Source organism: Mauremys mutica, chromosome 23, assembly GCF_020497125.1.
Source record: "Mauremys mutica isolate MM-2020 ecotype Southern chromosome 23, ASM2049712v1, whole genome shotgun sequence".
Taxonomy (NCBI): Eukaryota; Metazoa; Chordata; order Testudines; family Geoemydidae; genus Mauremys; species Mauremys mutica.
The window spans coordinates 20,350,735-20,374,467 of record NC_059094.1 but is presented as its reverse complement, the minus strand read 5'-3'; the positions used below and the strand labels follow the sequence as shown (position 1 = coordinate 20,374,467).

At 46.4% G+C, this 23,733-nt stretch overlaps 1 protein-coding gene across 7 annotated transcripts in view; it reads left to right on the top strand.

The window, feature by feature from the left end:
• EPHA10 (EPH receptor A10) overlaps positions 1-23,733 on the top strand; it is a 101,276-nt gene that overhangs the window by 22,794 nt on the left and 54,749 nt on the right. For 6 of the 7 annotated variants that reach the window (XM_044997822.1, XM_044997823.1, XM_044997824.1 and 3 more), the window contains one exon: positions 23,361-23,516. In XM_044997822.1, the coding sequence (XP_044853757.1) occupies positions 23,361-23,516 (156 nt within the window). Of the gene's footprint in view, positions 1-21,914; positions 21,961-23,360; positions 23,517-23,733 lie in introns of those variants that run through there. The other variant, XM_044997828.1, reaches the window with a different exon arrangement.

Below are 23,733 nucleotides of genomic sequence, written 5' to 3'. Positions count from 1 at the left end.
GGCCTCCCAGCTGCTCTTCCCACGAGAGCTGCCAGTCGCTATGGACGGAGCTATGCGGTGATAAAAAGCCATGGTGTGCCAGACCAAATCCAGCCCTGCTGGGAACAGTGGCAGCCCGACTGGCCTGGCATTGCACCTACTAATGCAAGCTTGGATCTGGCCCATGTCTTGTTTTAAAACATGTGGAAACAAGAGACCTTGCAGCAGGGCTGTGGCTCAGACAGAGCAATGAAATTATTGGAGCAGCACTGCTGGAGTTACCATCTTCTCAGTATTCAGCCTTAAAGGGGAGTGCTGAGCAAAGCAGTGTCTGTCTGATCCCCATCCCCAGCCTCTGCTGCTCTCCCCCTACATAAGCCAGGCCCTAATGTTTCTTCTGATTACTCCCTCTTCCAAATGCTTCCTGCCTGCCCCGGCTCTGACGCTATTCCAGAGAGTGCACCTACACTGTGCCCTGCAGGGAGAGTGCAGAATTAGGAAATGATAAAGTAACTAAACCTGGATGCATCTGAAAGTGTGTGTTGCCCTTTGCAGATGAAAACACAGGGCTGAGTCTTTCTCCCTTACCAGTGGCATTGGCCCTGCTCTGGACTGGCCTTTAAAAATGAGCCCTCAAAGACAAGACACAAGCTGGCTCCTGAGTTAACTCTAGACCCAGGTAGCTGCCAAGCCAGGAGCCTTTCCCAATAAATCAATTTTTAATTTGAAAAATCTGCCCCATTCTCCAGCTCACAGTAAAAGCGAAGAGCGGAGTCTAGTGTTTTAGATTTGTAATAGGCTGGGTGCACAGAGCCCACGGACAGGTGTGTTTGATTAACTCTAAATAGGAAGAAAAAATAAATTAAATGGCAACCTCTAAACCTGAGCTACACTGACCCTGTTTGCAAGCATGATGCACTACATCCAGATCAGAGTCCTGTGAACCAAATGAGCACTGGGGTCTGTAGGGAGTGTATCAAGCCTTTTGGTCAGTTTTATTTCCTGCCTTGCTGATCAGTACCTCTTTAGTTGGGCGCTACGAGATTGGGCGTTAAAGCTGGCATCTCTGGCAAAGCAGAAGGGATGGGGATCAACACAATGAGAGTTGGATAAAATAAGTAGGGCGGAGTCATGGACTTTGAGTGAGTGGGGAGGATGCAGAGCTTAAACTTGATGTGGTGGAGAAGGAAGCTCTTTTAAGACGTGCTTTTCTCAGTGGGGACTAAATGGATTTCTGTGTCTCCTTGAATTTGCAAGGCTGGGCTCTAATTAGATTATAACTCTCTAGTATTCTAGTACTGAAGTCATCATTGTGCTGAGGTAACATTAATGTTTTAGCACAGTAATCAGCAGAGATTAAAAAACGGACTAATAGTATTTCTAGCATGCACTGATCACTGCTGCAATAAATCCAAATCTTTTTGCTGTTCATCTTTCTATACAGCTCCTTTCATCCTAAAGGATCCCAAGGCAGGTGACAAACGTTGTATGTGTTCTCATATATTCTAAATCACTTCACCAGTCACTGAAATGCAGCTACCTCTAGTGTAGAATGAGGTAGCTGTTGACTATCTTCTCAAATAAGATGAGGTTCTGTCACTAAATACATTTGAAACACTCTTCTTGTTTAGCGTATGTCTGAAGCCAGATGCTGCTCTGTGCTTATCTTGATTTTGAAATCTAGCTCCAGTGATCACATAGTGAGTAAATTATAAGTCTTATTACACTGCAGCTGATCAGACCTGTCCACTCCTGCCTTTTTCCTGACAGGCTCTTCAGCAGCTGTGTCCTTTTACCCTTAATATCATGAGACACATGCATTGGCCCCCTTCGTATAATTTACTTTCCAGTGTATGCAACATCTTCTGTGTAACTGAAGCCCTAACGCAGAGACTGTGCCTGACATTTGTTGTAAAGTTGTCTCTGCTTCGTCTTCTCCATCCTTCTCCTCTTTGTATCTGCAAGGAGAATTTCAACAAAGCCCAAGGTTAATATTTACCAGCCAGATTTGTTGCAAATGAGACAACTTTCACCAGAGGGTGAATTAATATGATGAAGACCAGTTTCCAAAAATAGCTGTCAGCCACTTTTCTTTGACAGAAACGTAAATTCACACTCTAGCTAAGTTTTCTTTTCAATTTATTTCTGCCCAGTTTTGACAGCCCTGCTGGGAGCTGGCTGCGTGTTAGTATTCTGCTGGGCTTGCAGCAGGCACTGGAGAAATAGCCTCTTTGTATGTAGTTCTTACTTCACCTCTATCACCTGCCAGTCAGCATCTTTTTCCCCCAGGAGGCTATGATCTAATTAGCAGGCAATTCCACAGGCTTTAGGACACCTTCCTCATGGGGATAATGGCACGGAAACCAATTTTGGGAGGGATGTGGAATCTCTACTGCTTTGTCAGGATTTTAAAAATCCTGTTAAAAAGGTGGATTTAGTGCTGGTGTAAAGGGTCAGCTTGACAGCTTGGGATGGTCTCTTGTTGCAAAACCATGCTCGGAAGTGTCCTCTGTTTGTCAGAAGCTGGGAATGGGCAACGGGATGGATCACTTGATAAATTGGCCTGTTCTGTTCATTCCCTCTGGGGTACCTGGCTTTGGCCATTGTCGGAAGCCAGGATACTGGGCTAGATGGACCTTTGGTGTGACCCAGTATGGCCGTTCTTGTGTGCAGAACAGGTACAGGGACAGGAGTGATACTGCATGCTCCTAACTCCTTGATCTGCCTCAGGGTTAACCTGGCAGGACTGATATCCGCGGAGTTCAGCCTTGTCTTGTATTTGCTGTGTTATAGGAGCCAGCGAGATGATGAAGGGACAATCCACATTACAAGCCACCACTATAAAGAAGCTGCCTGTGAGCAGTGGATCAGTCTGGAAAGTGTGTGTGTGTGAGATAGAATGTGCCTGGATGTGAACCATTGCCGAAGGGTTAAATTATCTATAAATGCAGCAATGCTGCTTTCTCCAAGTGCCCACCTCATTAACCCTCTTTCCCTTCTCTATCCTTAGTACACTGAAAGCAACACTTAAACTGGGAGTGGTCCCCATTTACACTGTGCCTTGCTGCCCCTATCGTTCACTTCTTCCTCCTGATGCCAGGGAGTTGGATTTAGTCATTCCTGGTCCCAGGTCACTAGGTCTTTTCCTTAAGAGGTGCTGACAAGAACTCAAATTAAATCAAATACTCAGGTGACATTAATTAGAGAGAGAGTCTTGACACTAAGACCCAGCCTACCCTTAGAAAGCATGGCCATGACACAGACCATCAGTGTGCATTAATGATGGGAAGAGCACACCCTTGGACATGAATATGGAAATGGCTTTAATATTAACATAACAAAGAAGCAGGGTGTGTGCTAATTGACTGTCTTGCACTCTGCACACTGAGATGGAAATGTGGATTTTGCTGCTGGACACCTGAAACTGTGCTAAATTTTAACCAAACTTTCCAACAGCTTTCCACTAGTGGAACATCGTCGGGTTTAGCCCAGTGCTCAGGAACACCACGAATGAGATGGCAATTAGAAATGGACATGCGCGCTTGAGAACATCAGGGCACCATCCCAGAGCGGTGATGGGCTAATATTATATTTTCATAAGGGAATTTGCACTCTATTTTGTATCCCTTACAGAATGCACCTTACATAGACCATCAGGGTTGGAAGGTACCTCAGGAGGTATCTAGTCCAACCCCCTGCTCAAAGCAGGACCAATCCCCAGGCAGATTTTCACCCCAGATCCCTAAATGGCCCCCTCAAGGACTGAGCTCACAACCCTGGGTTTAGGGGGCCAATGCTCAAACCACTGAGCTATCCCTCCCCCAATTTCCTAGGCTTGGAGACCTTTGTGCTTCAAAGGGCTTTTAGGGAGGGGGGGCTCAGCTCATGAGCTGCCAACCTGTTCATGGGAGAGATTCCTCTGATTTCTCCTTTATTTGTTTAACATATTGAATGAATTACTGTGGTAACTGGAGCCACGTGTACTACAAAGGAGCAGGCTCTGGAGACACATTCTGTCAAACGCTTGATGGTCATGAGTTCTGTCCTGGGCTTATCCTAGTTAATGCAGAGGAGGAAAATGTACATAAACGCTCTGTTTTGCTGTTGAGGGACATGCGTGTCCCACAAGTCATACTGGCAACTTACTGGCCGCATCAGCTCATTATCTAAATTGTTGTTGGGTAACCGATGTGAAGCACATTCTCTTCCCAAGTTGCTGATTGGATTTTTGAGCAGCAAGTCAGACTTGACACAGCACAGAGCACTGGAGATGTTAATTCACTGTGTGAGTAATTGCAGATGTTGATTACTCACTAATAAATCTACAGCAAATAATGGCCCAAATCTCTACTGACCCATGAACTTGGGCTGGGACAAAAACCTCTTACATATGGATTTTTTTCACTTCTCCGGTAAGACATGTTCACTGTATTTGGGGGGCAGGGGAGTCTTGTGGTTCCCCCCTATTCTCTATTGGCCATTGACACCCCCCACTGGTGATGGAGATTCTGCCCTCTACAGGAATTGGTCAGTGGTAAGATAAGCATGTTCAGTGATAGTGGGTCTCACCCTTTCACTAGTGTGTAGTGTGGGGTGGAGCATAAGTAACCACACTTGTTTAAGGGAGATATTCAGGTAACTAACCTAATCCCAGTTTGAAAGGTGCCCTTATAATTGAGGCCATGCAAGTCTGGGCAGGAGTAGGGGCAGCTTTAGTTTTCTTTGTTACACTCTGCTCAGGTTGTGTACACAACTATCAATAGGCACCGTTGTAGTACCTGCTGGGCTGTAATCCTGTAAAATAAGCCATCCAAGGCTCTTGTGTTCCCATTACCACTCACTGAAAAGTGGCTGCAACAGCAGGACTCTGCTTGACCACTCATCTCCTTTAGAAGAGCGAACGACTCGTTCTGCTGATGGTTCGCTTTCCAAATCCACATCACCTTCCTGCCCTGCAGAAGAGCTATGTAAGGGTCTAGTGCTCTGTTGATCCCTGAAGCTAAAGGTTTGCCCTATTGTCTTTCAAGTGTGTGCTGAGGTGTCCTTGCCTACATATAGTGTTCTCTTCCCACCGCCCCCTGTTAAGTTAGATTAACAAAGTCCTACAGGAAATTCTAATAACCCAGTAATGGACAAAATGAGTGACGGGACAGCCAAGCAAAACTTCCCGCAGAGCTGAACATTTGCTGCCAGGCTTGGGACTGCTGTGCTCAAACTGCTACAAATGTCACACTGCTCACTTGGTTTGAGTCCCCATAGAAAGGTCACCTAGCCCCCAACTCTCCCCCTTCCTCCACTCAGACACATGGGTCAGCCGCTCTTCTGTGTCCACACTCGTATTGTAAATGTGACGCTTCTCCCAATTGTCCCTTCTGAGAAACATTCCAACTAGTTAAAAAGGAGCCCAAGGAGGAGGGAAGGGAATGTGGTGGAGCTAGTGGGGTTGCTGATACAGAACTTTCACCAGTTGTGTAGATTTTTGCAGTACACACAAGTTTTTCCTAAATTCTGTAGCTGGGAGATGAAAGCTGTGCCCCGTGTTGGGGGAGGATTCTGGCCAGTCACATCACTCTCTCTTGCATTCCTATCAGCTTGGAGCTGCTTGGCATGTTTGTCTATGTGGGAACTGATGTATTGGCCAGAGTCTGTGGGACTGAAGGTAAAGTCATTAGCTGTTCAGGAGCTAGGAGGCTGCTTTTCCAGCTGAGACGCTCCCAGCAATGCTGCTGGGTGCTCTGGGGAAGGGATTAGCAAACGGGATAATTAACAACCCGCAGATATGGTGTGCGCCTTTGGAAGGTTTCCTCACTGGCTGAAACGGGCCCTGTATTTTGCAATGTGTTTTTAATTAGTAACAGTACTGTGCCCTTTCTAGCACCTTCCACCTGAAGGGTTCCAAGGACTTTACAACAGTAACTCAGCTAGCGTTGTTAGCACTTCCCGATGAGAGACAAGGCCCAGGTCAATGGTCATTCCACTTACAAGCAAACGGTCCCAGAGAATGGTAGGTGCCACTGGCACTTGCTCAGAGCTGTGCAATGGGGACAAACAGCTTCGTGCTGGTTCTGCAATGGGATTCCGCAGTGGGCGGCATTGTACCTCTGCTGTGTGATTAGGCCAGGGCATGTTATTAATAGCTTGCATTGGCTGTTGAATCTAACCGTGTGCACAGTATAATTATGGTCCCTGACAGCATGCAATTGTTGTTGGTAATGACGAGACAAGATTTACAATGGCAAAGCCTGGCTTGTTATCGGAGCTCCCCACCCATTCTTTACGTCCTCCGAACACTGAACATCCAGAGACACGAGGGGGCGGGGGCGGGAATAGCTTTTACTGGACCAGCTTCTGTTAGTGAGAGAGAAGATTTTGAGCTTTTCACAGAGCTCTTCTTCAGGTCCTGAAGTCAAGCTCTGTGTAGCTCGCCAGCTTGTCTCTCTCACCAACAGAAGCTGGTCCAGTAAAAGCTATTCCCTCCCCCATCCCCCCGTCTCTCTATTAGCCTGGCACCAACACAGCTACAGCTACAGCAACACTGCACTGTGCAGCTAGACTATTGCCTGAGACTGCAGACACAGCAAGGAAACCTTCAGCCTGCCTGTGCTCTGGGTGTTTCCTTCTCTTCCTCTGGCAGTTGTTAATGGCCCAGCTATTTCTCAGATGCTGCCATTCTGCCTCAGCCTTTGGGGAAATGCCTCTTGCTGAGCAGCCACCATCTCTGCCCAGTGACCATCCCTTTGCAAATCAAAGTCCTTGTTGCATTTGACAAATACCTCCCCACCTTTCCCCCATCGTGATTCAACCAGCGAAGATCCTGCTGCAGCACACTCTCAGAACGGTGGTCTGCAAAGGACAATGAAATTGAGCCACGGCCTTTCTTGCACTGATATATAAAGAAGGCCTGAAGTATCTGCTTTGCTTTTTACTGCAGAAATCTCAGGCAAGAAGTCTTTTCTTTCCTGCATTTGGCTTCTTGAGCTTTGTAGCTGAAGAGTTGGTGTGCAGAGCCCTTAACAGAAAGCTTCCCTCTGTAGGACTTTTCTACAATTCAAATTGGTTGTGGGTCAACTTGAATCTTTGTGTTAAAAGTCCACACAGTGTGATGCAAATCTGGCTTTTTAACACGCATTATCAATCGAAGCGTGTGTATAGCTGCAGAATGAGTTATCCCGCAGCTACAACAAAATAGCTTTAACTAAATAGGGAAACAAATCTTCTTCACGGTGTTTAATCAGGCCTTATTTACATACAGAGCTGGTTGAAATTTTTTGACTAATTTTTTTTTCCTGTCAAAAAGGGGATTTGTCGAACTGTAACAAGAAAATCTCACTTTGAATTAAATTGTTAGACTTTTTTTTAAGGAAAATTTTTAAATGAAATTAAAATTTGGGTATTGGTCCTGCTTCGAGCAGGGGGTTGGACTAGATGACCTCCTGAGGTCTCTTCCAACCCTGATATTCTATGATTCTATGAAAATTTTGTTTCATTTTAGTTTTTGAAAACACATAATTGGTGTGTCTCCATCTTTCTCCCCTCTTTGCCTCCCCCCCTCCATTTTGCCACTGGGTGCAATAAAAAATGTATCATGCCCAGGGCATGTGTGGGGTTTTGTTTTATTTTATCATTTTGTTGCTTTTCAAAACTTTCCCAACTTTGGAAGAATTGCAGTGTGGCAAAGTTAGGGTTTCAGTTTTCCTTTTGCTTTTCTCTAACTTGTCCAAAGCTGGGGAAGTTACAGAATGTTAATGGGGGAAGAAAGAGTGGGAGAAAACCTAACCTCTTCCTCAGGCTATGTCTACACTACGCAGTTTCTAGCGACACGGCCGGCCATTACAGCTGTGCTGCTAAAAGGCGCACAGTGTAGCCACTGTTTGTCGGCAGAAGAGAGCTCTTCTGCTGACAAGAAACTTCCACCCCCAACGAGCGGCGCTTGTCATCGACAAAACTTTTGTCTTTCGTGTGTGCGTGTGTGTTTTTTTTAACACCTCAGACCAACAAAAGTTTTGTCTTTCACTTGCCAGCGTAGACGTAGCCTCATTCATTCTGTTACACTCCATGCCAAAAAGAGAAGAGACAAATCCAACCTTTTGATTTTTTTTCTGTTTTTGAATACTGATTTGAAACCGCAAAACTGATTTGAATCAAAATGAAGTCTTCCTGCAAAAAAAGTCAAATTTTTGAATGAAATTTTTCATGTTGAAATCTTTCATAGGGGGACGGGGAGAGAAACTGGGTTTTCAACCAGTGCAACATGCAGGAGTTGTCCAGTATCTTAACCTTGCTAATTTTCTGGTCATCCATGGAGACTTTTAAGATAGGTTCAACAAGACCTGAATGTCTGTTGCTCTTAAAAAAGCAGCGATGTCCCCACTGTATTTGAAAGGGGGAGATTAAATCTTTCAGGCCCTGCAACCCATAATAGAGAAGCAAATAAAGACACTCTTTTCCTGCACAGACCCTAAGATGGGGAACTCAACAGAAATGGAAGAGATGGCACAGCTGCAGGAACTGAGTTGAGCATCGGTGCTTGCTTGACGTGTGAGAGTCTTGACACAGTGAGCTCCTCACTGAGAGGTTAGTGGGTGCTATAATCGCTTACTCCCAGAGGTCAGATGAGGATGAGGTAGCAGCAAGTAAATCACAATGCCTCCCCTCCAGGGCCTTAAACTCAGGACTTGATTTAGTGTCTTCTGCCAGAAGCTGGCAGTTAAGTTTCTTCATACAGAGGAAACGCAAACATCAGCTTTATAAAAGGCAGTTGCTGGCACTGAGTGAGTTATTGGCAATGTCTTTCCCGTATTGGCACTCAAATGCGTACTGCGCTTGTGTCCTTGTAAATCTAAGGGTTATTTGTTTGCATTGCACATCAACCATTCTCTCGCTGTCCTCAGTATTCAGCCTGTACTTGAGTGTCAGAATTACTGGAATGTGGAACAAATAAAACTGCACTAGAGCCAAGATGAGAGAGGCAGATGTGGGGATTCAGGAGCTGCAGAAATGGAATATTTTTATTTATATAAAATGTGTGGGTTTTGAACACAGGTGTTTAAAGAAAGACTCCATCTTAGCTAAATAGGGAAAGTGCTTTTGTGGCATCTTTCCACGTGGCTGGGACGGTGTGTCTGAATAGTACTTCTTTAGATGGGAAGCCTGGTGCAACATCTGTCTTTTTGTTTGTACATTGCCTAGCAGAGCGGGGTCCTGGTCAGTGTTCGGGTTCCTTGGCACTGTGACAATACAAATAACTCAGGATAATAACACCTAAATCCTGGCGTGCTGCATGCCATGCCGGGAACAGAGGCACTTGCATTAGCCAGGTAAGAAAGCAGACTTCAGAAAGGTTGAAGACGATCTGAGCCTTAGATTTGATGGGGGCCCCGTGCAGGTCACCTCCCCTCCAAACAGTCTTGGAAGTTGGGGGACTTTTCCAATAAATACTAGCTGGTGTTATAGCCATTGGAATGAACAGAAACCCAAATCTAACCTAAAGCAACAGGAAAAGACACACTTCTTATTGTAAAAGGGCAACAGGAACAATGGGGCCTCTTGACAGAGCGACCGGCAGACGTCCAGAGCCAGGCAGAACCAAAGCTGGCAAGCCAGGAGAAGCCCTTCTGTGACTCTGAGTGGGAAGTGAAACGGGAATGCCTAGGGAGGGTGTGGTGTTTGTAGTCATCTTCCAATGGAAACCAGACAGCACCTGGTTCCTTAGTCCAGTGTGGCCGTGCACTGCATGCACATAGGGGGACCAGACAGCAAATGTGAAAAATCGGGATGGGGATGGGGGGTACTAGGAGCCTATATAAGAAAAAGACCCCAAAATTGGGACTGTCCCTATAAAATCGGGACATCTGGTCACCCTACATGCATGTGACTTTCTTCCTAGTAGAGTATGTGTGATTGCCACAGCCTGAGAGAGGTCAGAGTGTCATGGGTACGTGCAAGCCTTAAGTAATCCAAAGTATGTGTCTGATACAGCCTCCTCCCATCTGTCCATGACTTCCAGGTACCACACATGGTTAGGCCCTGGTCCAGCAAAGCTCTTAAACATGTGTCTGACTTTAAACACATAGGTGCTTTCCCAAACTGGGGTCTTTCCCGGCTGTGTCAAAGCATGGGGTGGAGGATAGTGTTGGGGGCCTTTTTGAAGGCTGTATAGTTTAGTGTCACATCTTTAATTTGAAAATTCTCTAATTTTTAATGGAAACATCATTTCCCATCGCAAGAGACGGCAGAGATGCAATAGGTCACGAGAGGAAATAATATTTTAGTTGAAAATTAGAGAAATTTTTAATTTAAAATGGGGTTCTTGTCGCTCTTTAGTGCAAAAGTCTTCTGAAGCCTCAAATCTGCTTTTTCATTACAATAAAGAAAGGGATCCATATGTACAGCACTTTGTTTTTTAATGTGTTTAGCTTACAAACCTGTGTGAGGTTCCTAAGTTTATTTTGTCTTTTGGCTAAAGCCTGAGTATTATGCATAATCAACTGCATATAGTTTAAGGACTTATTTTTCCCTTGGGATTCTGGTGACTTGCACTGAACACCCAGGCTTTACTTTCATGATTTATCCAGTAACCCTCACAATATACAGCTTTGCATAATTTCCTTGGCAGATAGAATTCTGTGCATTTAAAGAGACATTCTTTACATATACATTGATTTAGTAACACTAGTAAAGGATTTTTTTTGCTTAAAAATAAAGCCACCTGAGTCCACGTAATCTCAGAGCTTTTATATTGACTCTAACTTCCTTTTTGCTTCATGACTTTGTTTTGGCATCTTTAGCAACTTGGACAGTAAAAGCAGACAGGTCACTTTCCCTATTCAGGTTCTGCATATTAGCATAGTGTGGTGGCAGTGCTTTTGCAACCCAAGCAAAGCAACTCTTTACACTGCATTGAGAACTTCTGTCTTACTGAAGCCCTCCCTCATCCGTTTAACAACCTACAGTTTGAGTCTACCCTACCCCGTAACAGGTGCCTCTCTCTCCCACACACACTTTCTCCTGTGCCTTTCCTTATGATAGAGGTTTCTGCTGTAAATTCCTTTTTGGAGTACTTATCAAACTTGGGGATATTTTATGGTCCTACATATTCTATCGCTATGTTATGGTGTGTCTGACATAATTAGGGCCCTGGAAATCCTGGCAGAGCTAGACACAAATTACTCAGTGACTCTTAATTTTAGCATCAACTACTCAGAAAATTACAAGAATCATAACTTGTTTGCAAAATTCCTGTTAAGCTTAAGGTTATAGATATTTGTCTCCTAGATGGACATACTGATTGTTCTGCTGAAAGGCAGGGCAGGCGATAAGTATTGCACTCTTAGCCAGGGGAACGCTGGAAGGCAGGTAGGTTCCAGGTTGTTATCGGGGGTAGGCTGGGGATATTCCCGTGCAATGTATGGACTGACCTGTAACTTGGTGAATTACATTACGAAATTGAAACAGACAAACAGTAAACTACAGTTGGCCTCTGTTGATGTCTCTGCTTTTATGTGGCCTTGGGGAAAGCTCTACATAAAGAGAAATGTTTATAAGGTTTTTGTTCAGTACTGGGGATTGCACTGAATTAGGGTGACCAGATGTCCCGATTTTATAGGGACAGTCCCAATTTTTGGGTCAATTTCTTATATAGGCTCCTATTACCCCCCACCCCCTGTCCTGATTTTTCATACTTGCTGTCTGGTCACCCTACACTGAATTCAAGTGAATATTTTTGTGGATTTCACATCGTGGGATATTTCAGCGCTGCCATACTGATAATACTTGGGGTATTTAATTTTCTTTTAGATAAAATCACTGAATTTAATTTCTCCTAGTAAGAGCTTATTAATATTTCAAGAGATGCACAAAATTCTGGCATCTGCACACAGTTTATTTCACTTGTGTTCTTAAAATTTTTTAAGAAGGGCAAAAAAATAGACTGTAGTGTTGTGCTAAGGGTTTCAAAGATACTGAGAACACATTAGACTGCAGACTTTGAAAAGTATTGTTGAAAACCAGTTCTCTAACAGAAGAAAAACTACCTTTGATTTCCCTCCTGTTCCAAAGTGGCGCAGTCTGAAAGATCCATTTTAACAGTAAGGTGCCAAGATAACAGGAGTTTAAAAGGGAAGAGCATGACTGTCCCTTGAAGAACTGATCCACTGCTAGTATTGATCTCTCTTTCCCACAGACTTTGTCCCCCTTCCACAGGCACGGAGATTGTACAAGATTTTCTTTTCTTCCTCACAGCGGGGCTCTGTACCAGTATTGCTCACCGGCTGCAAAATGTTGACGACAGTTTTTGCAATAAGACAAGGCAAGATTGCAAACCCAGCATGTATGGGGAAGACGGGAGAGCTCCTCTGTCAGACAATGACAATTGTTGACTAGGCTTTTTCCCCAGCTCAGGAGCTGTACCACTTACACTTTATCATAGATTCCAAGGCCAGAAGGGACTATCGTGATCATCTAGTCTGACCTCCTGTATGGGGGAGGGGGAGAAGCCCGTAGAATTTCCCTACCCCTGCCCTGCCCACCCTCCTCGAGGGGCTTCCCACAGTAGGTGCTGGAGCAGCATATAAATAAGACATTCAATAACAAGCCTATCTGAGCAGAAGAAATTGCTCTGTAGAGATTGGTGTGTCCTTAACTAATTGAGCCCTCCTGCCGCTGCCTGTCTCTCCGCCTCTTCCTTGCAGATGTCAGGTGCCGCTTGCTTAGTTACAAGAGGGCTGGTGGTGTTTCGTGAGAGGTGCCCCTAGTACTGAACAGCAGCTCAGCTTTGATCTGCAGTGCAGGGGCAAAAGACTGGACAGGAAACGTGAAGATTATTTTTCCTGAGCGACCTGAGGTTTCCTCTCGACCAGGCAGTGTGGCCGCTGTTCCATTCAAAAGGCAGTTTCAAAGGAGCTGACCCTTATTTTAAAGTAAGACCTGCTGCATTAAGTCATTGATCGACTGCAACAGTTTTAAGGAACAGATACCCAATGGGGTTGGTTGTTTTTTTCTCAGAAATATCAGGGAGGGGCAATTTCAAGTGGTGTAAATGCCAGTTAGCTCCATCAGTGCAAGCTACACTGATGGGTCAGCACTGGGCTAACCGTACCGGGTGTTGGGCATTGATTGCTGAACAAGAGCTATTCCCTAGCGTAGACCCAGCCGGGGATTAGGAGCTGGGCTCTGTCAGACTTCGGAATGAGTCTGCGTAGAGAGCAATGACATGAAGGCTTCTCTTCCAATTTTCCTCCAAGTAAATTTCCAGTAATGATAGCAGGTGTGACACATTGTTATCGGCTGCGTCTCCCTCAGGATAAGTGTCCTGCACACTCTCCTGGTATTTCTCATCTTGATGTAATTGGTGTGTGTAGCCCAGGAGTAAAACACAAGAGATCGCAGCCCTAATGAAAATGCACTTGAGCAATCTCTCTCACCTGAAATTACTTCTAGCTGAAGAATAATTTTTTTCTCTTCATAGGTAGGTGTAGAGAGTGGAACAGTTTGTTCTCGTGTGGTCAGGGGCTGGGCCAGTTTGTGTCTTGAGCAGCCACATGGTACGCTAAGCAGCAGGATTGTGGTCTGCTGTATTTAAGCTTTTTCTTGCAGTACCAGAAAATAAAAGATTTGCAAGAGCAGACTCGTGTGCTGCCCAGAAATCTGCCCCATAGCTGGGCGTACCCAGGGGCAGTTACCTCTGCTGCCTGGTATTGTGAATTACTGTCTGAGTGTTCATTGGCGGGGGAGAAGGGGGAAGGGCCAGAGCCCTGATGTCTGTTCATCCTGGATCGTTGGCACCCAATGCCACAGAGCAGACTGGAGCGCTACAAAGTAGCTGACTACGGAGCTTTCAAACGTCATTGTGGGGAGCCACACACAGCTAAATATTGATTTTTATTTCTACTCTTTGGCGAAGAGCAAATTAATTCCAGCTCACGTTGTTTGTGGCTATTGGATTAATAGGCAGCAGCGCTACTCCAGCTGGGACAGTGACATTTCTCTTTGTATGAATAGATGTCAGCTTGAAACATCGTTTTATCTATACGACAGAGTTGAAATTTGCAGCAAATGCTCTTGCCTTAGGGGAAATGATGTCACTGTTTTACCGCCGTGCGACAGGAGCTGGCTTTGGAATAGGGACTTTGAAGGCACTCGGCGTGTGTGATTCATCATGAGGCCTCGACACAGCAGCACAATTATCCTCTGTGAAAGCCAGTTCCCCTTCCTTCTAAACCTCCATCCTATGCAACTGATGGATTCTAAGGAGAAAATTTGTTTAGTGCTAAGTTCTGCCCTGTCCCTCACCCACGGGCAACAAAGAACTTTCTCCTGCAATGTTGTGCACTGGTGTGCTTCAAAGGGGTCTTTCTACAGTCTCTTGGGACCTACTCGGTGATGTGTTAATTTGTGTGTAATACCTAGAGCTTTGGGTGAGCCCTGTTAAATGAGCAGAGAGTTGAAGGGTCTAGTTTCTGAGCAGAGGTTAAGGAGAACCTGAAATGTACCACAACCCACTCCTCATTTGCCCCTGCCCTTCAGTGTTTTCCCTGCAAGAAACACCCATCACCAAGTGGTCATCCATGTTCCACTGAGAACAGATTAGCAACAAGCCTCAGAATGAACCTGTAACCCGCTCCGACTGCCGAATGCAGTAATGGGGTGTTTGATGATGTGTGTGGCACTTGGAGTGGATAGAGCAGGTTAATCCAGATTGGTTTGCATTCCCTCTCCAGCTAAATAGCTCCTCTGGCTCCACGCCAGGGACCTGTTTGAAGGAGGCTCGGCTGCTGGCTCTGTGACTGGGAGGATGTGAGGGGATTGAAGGTTCCAGGTTTAACTCGTGAGGACGTGTACACGTGACCAATAACAGTCCATAAACATACTGGTCTGAATCGCTAGTTTTGGTGCGTTTGTCCTGTCATCTCTCCTTTATGGCCCTTTCATGAATGCATGCTATTAAACATCTCAGCACAGAAAATTAACACACATTAAACGTGTACGAACTTTGTCAAATACAATTTCTCACAAAAAAATGAAAGGAATTGATTTTAGAAGACTACTGAGCTGTAGTGTTAATTATAAATGATCGGATAGGCGTTTGGGGGAGAAACTGCAGGCGTTATTGATTTGTGCTGGCAAGCATACAACACTTCCACTATAGCTATGAATTAAACAACACGAACAAGTTCAATAGTGCTAATGCATACTGTGTCCTTCAGGTTTTTTACCTCTCTGCTTTAGAGATGGCTGTAGGGTTTGTGGGTGAACAAAGTAAGTTGAGACAATGAGAAAAATACAGATCTGTCAAAAAGTTCAAAAATTAAATGCTGAAGAGATATATAACAAAACAAAGGTAAAGGCGACCATATTGAGCAGCAGAAGAGCCATTGTTAAGGGAAGTGAAGAATTCCAGAAAGGGGGAGTCTGATTTCGCAAAGACAGCTATCTAGAAGAAACAAACTCATGACCAAAATTTGGCTGCGCAGCTACAGTGAATGTGGGAAAATCCCAAGGGGGAGATAGATTTATCATAGGAGCTCAAGTAGAAGGTGAAAAGCCAGTCTGGCAACTGCTCCAGAAATTGTTTACTGGTCTGAGGATTGGGACAGTGTCCTCAGGCTGTTATGGAAACATGATTAGGAAAAAAGCAATCTGTTTCCTCCTACACTTAGAGCTAAAGAAACCCTCTAGATGTAATATATCTGAGCCTCACACGAGAGCAAAAAGGGGAGAGAAGAAAGAATAGAAGAAAACGTGTTTAATTACAAATTCAGCTTCTGTCAGGGCGTTTGAGCGGTAAAGCTTTACCCTCGGATCTGACCCGCTGCACATCAGGGGGCAGCTTTCTACCTTCTATGAATGTGTCACTGCCGCGTGATGCAACAGGCGTCCTTAGCTTTGGCTAGAAAAAATGAGTTGGATTCGAGGGTTTTTCTGTTCAAGACTCTAAGGGACCGAGTGATCTAGCTCTGGCATAACTTTCCCCGCCCCAGGATCAGGCCAGGCTCGGGGTACAGGGGTACCCCCTGCTGTCCTGTCCTGTGAACGACCTGTGAATGGAAACTTCAGTGGGATTCCCACATGCAGATCAGGCCCCAAAGCCACAAAAATGGTGTTTGTGTGAGACCAGTGAGTTGCATTTTGCAGAGAAATGTGTGTATGGTCCCCTAATGATGCTCTCTCTTTGGTGCGGGCTGCTGCTTGACTTTGTGGAAAAACATTTTTATGTGGCCTTGGGGCGTCTCCTGCTGCTCTGCCTTGTTTGTGGAGGAGCTAGAACAGGGGAAATAACAGGGGGGAATAAAGTTTGGAAAATCTCTTGTAGGTACCTTTGCAGAGAAGGGTCTTGAGAAGAGGAACGTGGCTTTCTGCATCGGTTCAGGGTTAGCATTCCATGTGAAGCGCTCAAAGGCGCAGACGGTCCAGTGCCGCTTGTTGAGAAGCTGACAAACAGGCGGATGTAGGGCTCGGGGCGGTGGCCCAAAGAAGATGTCTTGCTAAGCGACAAGGAGCAAGAGCAGCGGTGGAAAAGTGAGGCCAGTAAGCGTGGATTTTTGGTGGCATGAGAAAGGGGAGCCAGTGGAGAGACTGAGAAGGGGTGAGGTGGTTGCGGGAGAGGGGCACTAGATAGAACACTGGCCTGCTCTTGTGTTCACCACTCAGATGGGGGCGTGTCCAGACTTCCCACCACACGAATGCTTAGGACGCCAGTACCCGAGCAGTCCCTGCAGTCTGAGTCACCTACCGTCACCCTGGGGTCTTGCACTCCCTCCCCCACCATTTCTCTAAACCAAGTAACTTTGCCACTTTAATAATCTGAAACTCAAGCTGGGTTCTCCGTAACTGCAGCAAATCAGAGCTCTGAGTCCCTGCCTGTCTGCCCCTCCCGCCAGTGCTTGTGATGTCACAGTAGTGTTAGATGCAGATCTAGTAGGGAGGCGAGTTGGCAGTGGTCACAGTTTGTTTAAAAGCCGTTCTCTGAATGCTAGGCGAAGCTGAATGCAACTTCTGAGAGTGCCTCCTTTTCACATCTGTGGGGGTTTCTGTCCCGCGCCGGAGCCCTGCTAATGCTAATACCCCAACTCCTGCTCTGACAGCTTCCTGGGGGGTGTGGAAGGCTGGCAGTTGCACTGAAATTTGGAACTTCACAAATAATTTGACCTCCTGTGAGCTAAAGTAGCTAAACTTCCTTTCAGTCAGATCCCTCCTGCCTTCACCATGCCGCTCTCCCTCCTGCGGAGGGCTCTTCCGTGACATGAATCTTGTGGCTCCTGCCACGTGCAATGCAAGCTGCCCCCTCCAGGCTAGGGTGTATGCTGAGAGTTTGCCCAGCACGGTCAGTTATTTTTTGATGAGGGCAGAGCGTGTTTCGCTGTTATTGCTGATGGGAGAGATTGACATAACTGACTTCATTTCTCAGTTCTTCTCTTATTATTCTGGATTGACCTTGCCATGAATTCGGTGCTTTCCATTTCCATCTCTACTGTCCGAGTGCTGGACTGGCTACATGATGCTGTTTTGTGAGGTTCTGAGCCCTGGCAGTATCCACAACCATTTAGCCTTTTACAAATGCTTTAAAATGCCTTGCAAGGAGACGGAGCTCCCCTCACAAAGCCCACCTCAGTGTGATTACATCTGAAAACGGCTCCATGGAGGAAACGTTCAGAACATCCTCCTCTGTCCTGCGGCTTGGAAAGATGAAGCTCACATTCAGTACGGGGAGTTCCAGATTTTGACTGGACAACACACAAGGCAGCACAGCATCCTGGGCGGGGGGTAGTGGCCAGAGGCTTCGCTCCCAGTTTCAAGGAAAGAGCTACTAGTACGAGCCACAGAAGAAGCTCTTGGTTTTTATAAGCAGAGGTATCATGCAGGTGGGCTCAGAAATCCAGCCTCCACCCCCCACCCCCCAACAGCAGACAGTTGTGATCTTCAAAGTGCTTGTCCTGAAATTCACCCAGAAGGGGACTCCTCTCCCAGCCCTGCTGCCTGCTGGAGCAATTGCTGATTTCCATTCGCAGGTCCCTTCTCTCTACAATATCAGCCTGCCCCTTCTGAAGGACGGTGTGGAGGAGCAGACTGTCTCTGCTGTCGGGCGGAGAGGAAGCATATAGAGGAGTGTGTCCTTGTTTTAGTATTAGCATTGGGTTTCATTCCTAAATCCATAATAGGAAGTGGCTTCCTCGTATTTAATCTCCCCTCTGTGCTTATCCTCTTTATTTTATGCTAAGCTGCCATATTTACTCAAGTCCCTGCCCCACTCCTCTTTGCAAAACAATAAGCATGTTTCAGTTAGTCAGGTGAATGGTAAGGCCACAGAGAATGGATTATTGATTTTCACTGGACTCTACTGATTTGCTGGGTTAGTTTTAGTGGGTTTTAACATGCTCATGCTCACATTTGTCTGATTAAATACCATTGCATAATTTAGAAAGCGCTTTGCAGCTGCTGCTTCTGCATTATGCAGAGCCAGACAGACTCCGCATGAACCTGAGAGAGGAGGGGAGGTGTACTGCTCCGCTGCAGCTAGCCAAGCCTATCAAGGAAGGGTTCTGACTTTACCAGTGTAATAAAGCTGCAAACATTTACATGTGACAGCTGTAGCAAGCAAACAGCTGTGGAATCCGGGCAGAATGGGAGGATTTCTGACCGGGGCCCCTCTCTGCAAATAAAATGTACTTCCACAATGGACCTTTGTGTACAATTTAACTCGGTGAACCCAACAGCACAGTGGTTCTCGACCTGCGGCCCAATCAGCACAAAGCTGAGGCCCATGTGACATCCTCAGGGCCATACAGGTAGTATTGGATGTGGCCCGAATAACACACATGCGGCCCCCGATGGTAAACAGGTTGAGAACCGCAGCAGCAGGATCACAGCCCTGCTATTACTTACCCCTGGCAGGTTTCCACTTATTTAAATCTAGCCGTGTCTCCACAGTTCTTACAGCAAGATGGCAACAGAAAACTGGCTGTAGATTTTCCCCTTCGTGAGAGTGGCTGAGATTCAATCTCTTTAATCTCTTGGCCGAGTTATAAGATGCCACTAGCATTATCCCAGCCTGTCCTCCTGTCCTCGTGGAGAATTGTCTTTCCCCTAGGAGCCACGTTACTGCCAATACAATTCCATGCTGAGAGGAGCTGCTCTATGCTGACGTCTGCCCCGATAGGATTGTGAGCCGCAGATGGGACCGTGGGCAGGAGAGCAGATGCTGACAGTAGCTGAGTCCTGCACTGCACTGTTAGCCATTAGGCTGCAGGACTCCTAGAATTTCCATCTCAGATGCTATGTTGGCATCAAATTAAATCCCTCTGCCACCATTTAATTAACAACTGGACTCCATCACTCAGCCAGGTCATGATGGGGCACGGTGCAGAGCCTGGACCTTTGAGTGTGTCTGTGTCCCCTGGAGGCCTGGGGGGAGGGTGGTTCTCATTCTGCAGGTCACAGTGCCCCAGTTACCACAGGTGCCGCTGTCGAGCAGTTTTCACTTGCCCAGCCTAAGGATTATTCAGTGTAGCTTTGTGTGCACTGGCAATGGCGTCATGTTGCTTGTGTCTAAGTCACTGTCTCATGCTACTGTACTTGCATGGAAGAGCTGGAATCCCATCTGTGGGTCTAGAGCAGTCTCTGCTCTAGGGGCCTGGTTGTGCAGACACTGGAGTGGGACTCCAGAGACCTGAGTTTAATTCCTGGTGATGCCACTCTTCCTGTGTGACTGTCAGCCAGTCCCATGGTCCATACCGCCATTTCCCTATCTTTGAAACACGGTTAATACTTTCCTACCTTACAAGGAAATGGAGGATTAATTTAATTGTTTGAGGCTCTCAGTTACTGTAGTGTGCTGTGAAATGGAGAAGATGCGGCAGTTCTGTTGGGCAGGGGAAGACACAGATGTCCTACCATAATCTGAGCAGCTTTGCCATGTGCTTCTGAATGCTGCATCCCTACTAGCACCTGCTTTCCTTCCAGAAAAGGTCAGGCATGGAAGTTGATGTCACTTTCTTCCTTTGATAGAACCATCTCCACTCCTCCCTTCACAGAAATGCAGCAGCTGTGTATGTAAGAGCGAACCTTCCCACGGGTGCATCTGCCAGGTTATCTATCTGCCAACCTACAGCACAAATCAATGCTGCTTGTTTTGCTACTATTTTGAGCACACACGGTGTTTTAACAAGATGGGAACAAGTGCGCTTGCTGTCAATGCAAACAATAAAGAATGCGAGTGGTCACTTGCATGGGCATCAGTGAGGGACTAGGAGGGAGGCAGACAGTTTGGTCTGCTTGGCACCACGAGTTTGGTCATAGATTATTGGGTCATTACCATTATTTAACATTTATATTGTGGAAGCACCTGGAGGCCCAGGAGTGGGGTGTAGACGACAATAACAATGGTGATGCAATTATGTAAATCGATGGTGTGTCCTCGTGAAATACTTTGTGCATCATTGGTCACCCCCTCTCAGGAAGAATAGTGCAGAATTTGGGGCGCGGGAGAAGATTGGAGACGGATTCCAGAAATGGTTAGGAGGCCTGGAAAAATTCTTTTAGAAAGAGACATTGAAAAGTTTGGGGTTGTTGTCCTTCGAAAGGAGACAAGAGGGGATTTGATAAAAGTCCATGGCGTATTGAATGGTCTAGAGAAGATAGGAGGTTGGGGGATTTTGTTCTCCCTAACACAACAAGGAGACATTCAAGGAAATTCTTCATCATCATCATGGCAAATCCCACAGGAATGTGGCCTCCTTGCAAATTAAGCACCACTCTCTTGCAGCAAGAAGTGAACAAACAGGAAGGGACAAATCCAGTAGAGGGGAAAACGCTGGGCTTGAGCTTTTTGCAAGGTTTGCTTAAAACAAAGACTGCCAAAAATATATGGTATTGTGCTCTCTTAAATCGATCCCAGCTAAGAGAATAAGAGCAGGATCCAATCCTAGTTTGGCTTCCTCACCACGATTAAGGGCCTGCGGTTTGTTATGAATTGGGAGCTCTGGGAGGCAGTTGTTGGCAACTGCAGGATGCAGACCCTGGTTTCCTATTTCAGTGCATCATCCTGCATCTTCCCCAGAATTCTGGTGAGTCCAGGAAGGACGACAAGGAGAGAACAACTGCTTCAGTGACAATTTCTCTCAGTTGCTCTATTTTTGCTTCCAAGAATTCTGAGCTGACCTGACTGGGCTTGGGAGGCTTGGCTTGCATCCCATGGAGAAGTAGTGTTGACAACGGCCAGGCAGTTGTTAGTTTTTTGCATGGCAGTAACATTGTGCAAGAATCCTATTTAATCTGGGTTTTCAGAGACAAGAGCAGATTCACTGGCCTTTTGCAAATAGGGAAACAATCCTTGTTTTAAGGTTGAAAGCTGCACAAGAAGCTGTCGATACCCACTACAGCAAAGCTCCTCTGCTGTACAGAGCTGAGAACAGGCAGCAGCTCAGTGCAGCGCCTGCAATACCGACATTATGCAATGTTTCAGTTTCTGCCGGCAGTTTAAGAGAAGATGTCTCTTACCGCATGACAAAGAGTGGGCACCTCTGCCTGAGTTACAGACCTGTTGGGAAAGCGCTGAGCTGGAATTCTCTCCCGTACTGAGCGGGACTTGCAGTCTAAGCTGTGAAAGCATTTTGTTGTTGTTACTGGCCACGTTTGGGGAAGCTCGTTGGCAAAGCTTGCTCCATTCTTTCTTTCCCCTGATGCTCTTGGTTTGCTTGGCTGGTATTGGGTAAAGCACTCTTGGAGGAGGTCTCATGGACATGTGCTCTGATTCAACACTGAAAGGCTATGGCTACTGAGCATGCTTCTCCTCTGCTCATGGTGCACAGACCTGAGTCTCTTGGTGTACCTAGACCTGAGACAGGACATTGCAGGGATAAGGGCATAAAACAAATGTGGGTTTGGGGCAACTCCTGAAAGGCTATTTATATAACATTAAAAAAATAATCTCTCATTTTCAGGGTAGACCTCAACTCTGCCAGGCAGCAATCCATACATGTGCCAGACTCCAGGGAGCATAGCGAATACCAGAGAATGGTTAGCTCAACTTTGCTCTCAAGGAAGAGGAAGGATTAATAAAATGCTTCATGCCGCACCTTGATTTGACTTGCAGGGTGATGTGAATTCCAAAAAGACTTTGCAATAGATGAAAATCTACCTTTCACTTTGAGTTGCCTGAGCATTCCATTGTCCTATGAATAAATGTCATCCACAGCTGATCCTATATCTCTGGTACTTTGTCCTAAGATCACAATTGTAGCTGCCAGTATTGTATTACGGTAAAAAATTAATGAACTGGAGTGCCCTGCAATAATCTCTTGTAAAAGGACCAATCTCAGCAGTGAACTCCTTAACAACGATAAGATATGGGTGTTTTGTGGAACTGTGCAGCTGGGAAGTTTAAAAGTGATTAAGTTTAAATATTCAAGAAGCTGATGAAGGGCTGATGCAGGCATAGCAGCAGCAGCACCTCACAAGTGAGAGGAAGGAGACGCAAGCAAAGTGTGGTGCTGAAAGTTATGTTCTGCTCATATGTTCGGCTTGAATTCCAGCTGAGTCAACCTCATTGCAGCCCCTATTGTCTCACCTGGAGGTGGCTCCTGCAACAGACAGAGGAGCTGCCCAGTAGGACAAAGGGGTCCTGGTTGGATCTCCTGCTCCATAAGCCGTGCAGGAAAGCGCGTCTATCCGAGTCTGTCTGGCTGATCGCACCACGACTCTCACACAGTTGTTTTCAGGCTTCTCTCTTCCCAAATGCTTTTAGGGTCACCATTGAAATTAATTACTTGTTTAGTTGAACCTCAAAGGTAATTTACAGAGAATACATGGGAACCAAAAGTTGATTAGTTTGTAAGTTTCTTTCCGTATCATTCAGTATCGATGACGATATCACTGACACCACCTCACCGCCCACAATCCAGCTCCTGTGTTGATAAAGCCACACTCCTCCTATTTGCCCAGGCTGGCAGCTTTGTGGCTTGATCCTCATTTATCGACAGGGTTCTGGCAGTGTGAAGGGGCCCTAGTGTCAATGCTCTGTCATTGTTGGTGCTTCCCTTTTTCAGGACCTCCCTCCCATTCAGACTGTGGCTAAATCCTGCTGCTGCCTCTGTGTCCTCTCTGGAACTTTCCCTGTCCCTCCTGGGCCGTGCATTATTCATCGCCTGCCTCCTCCTTGTCCAGGTGGAGAGCCCCCCACTGCTCTCCTCAGGCCTCTCCAACCTGCTGCAGCTAAAACCTGGCAACTGCCCAACCCTTTCCTTGACTCCGCGGAAAGGTCTCTGAACACTGAGACCCAAAGCAAAGGGGGCCTCAGGACTTGGGGAAGGCTGGTCACTAACAAATTCTCCGTTTGCTTGTGCTGCCAGAACTCGGCTTGCCATAACAGTCTGTCCATCTCTTCACAGCTTGCCCTACTGGATTCTATAAGCTGTCCTCCCGACTCCCTCTCTGCTCTCCCTGCCCCGAACACAGCTTCACACATCGAGAAGCCTCCACGTTCTGCACGTGCCAGAAGAACTACTCCCGGTCCCCGTCAGACCCGCCATCTGCCTCCTGCACCCGTACGTCTCTCTCCAGCAACATCCGTGGTTCGGGAAATGGAAGGGAGAGAGAGGAGCCAGCCAGAGCTGCCACTGCCCTGGGGCTGGCCAGGCCTATGACAGGCCAAGGAGCTGCCCCCCACCCGGGTGGCAAGGCCACCAGCACCCAGGCAGAGCTGCTTGGCCTCTGTAGCTGTGTCCCAGGGCATTAGCATCACCGGGAGTTATTCTGGGTATT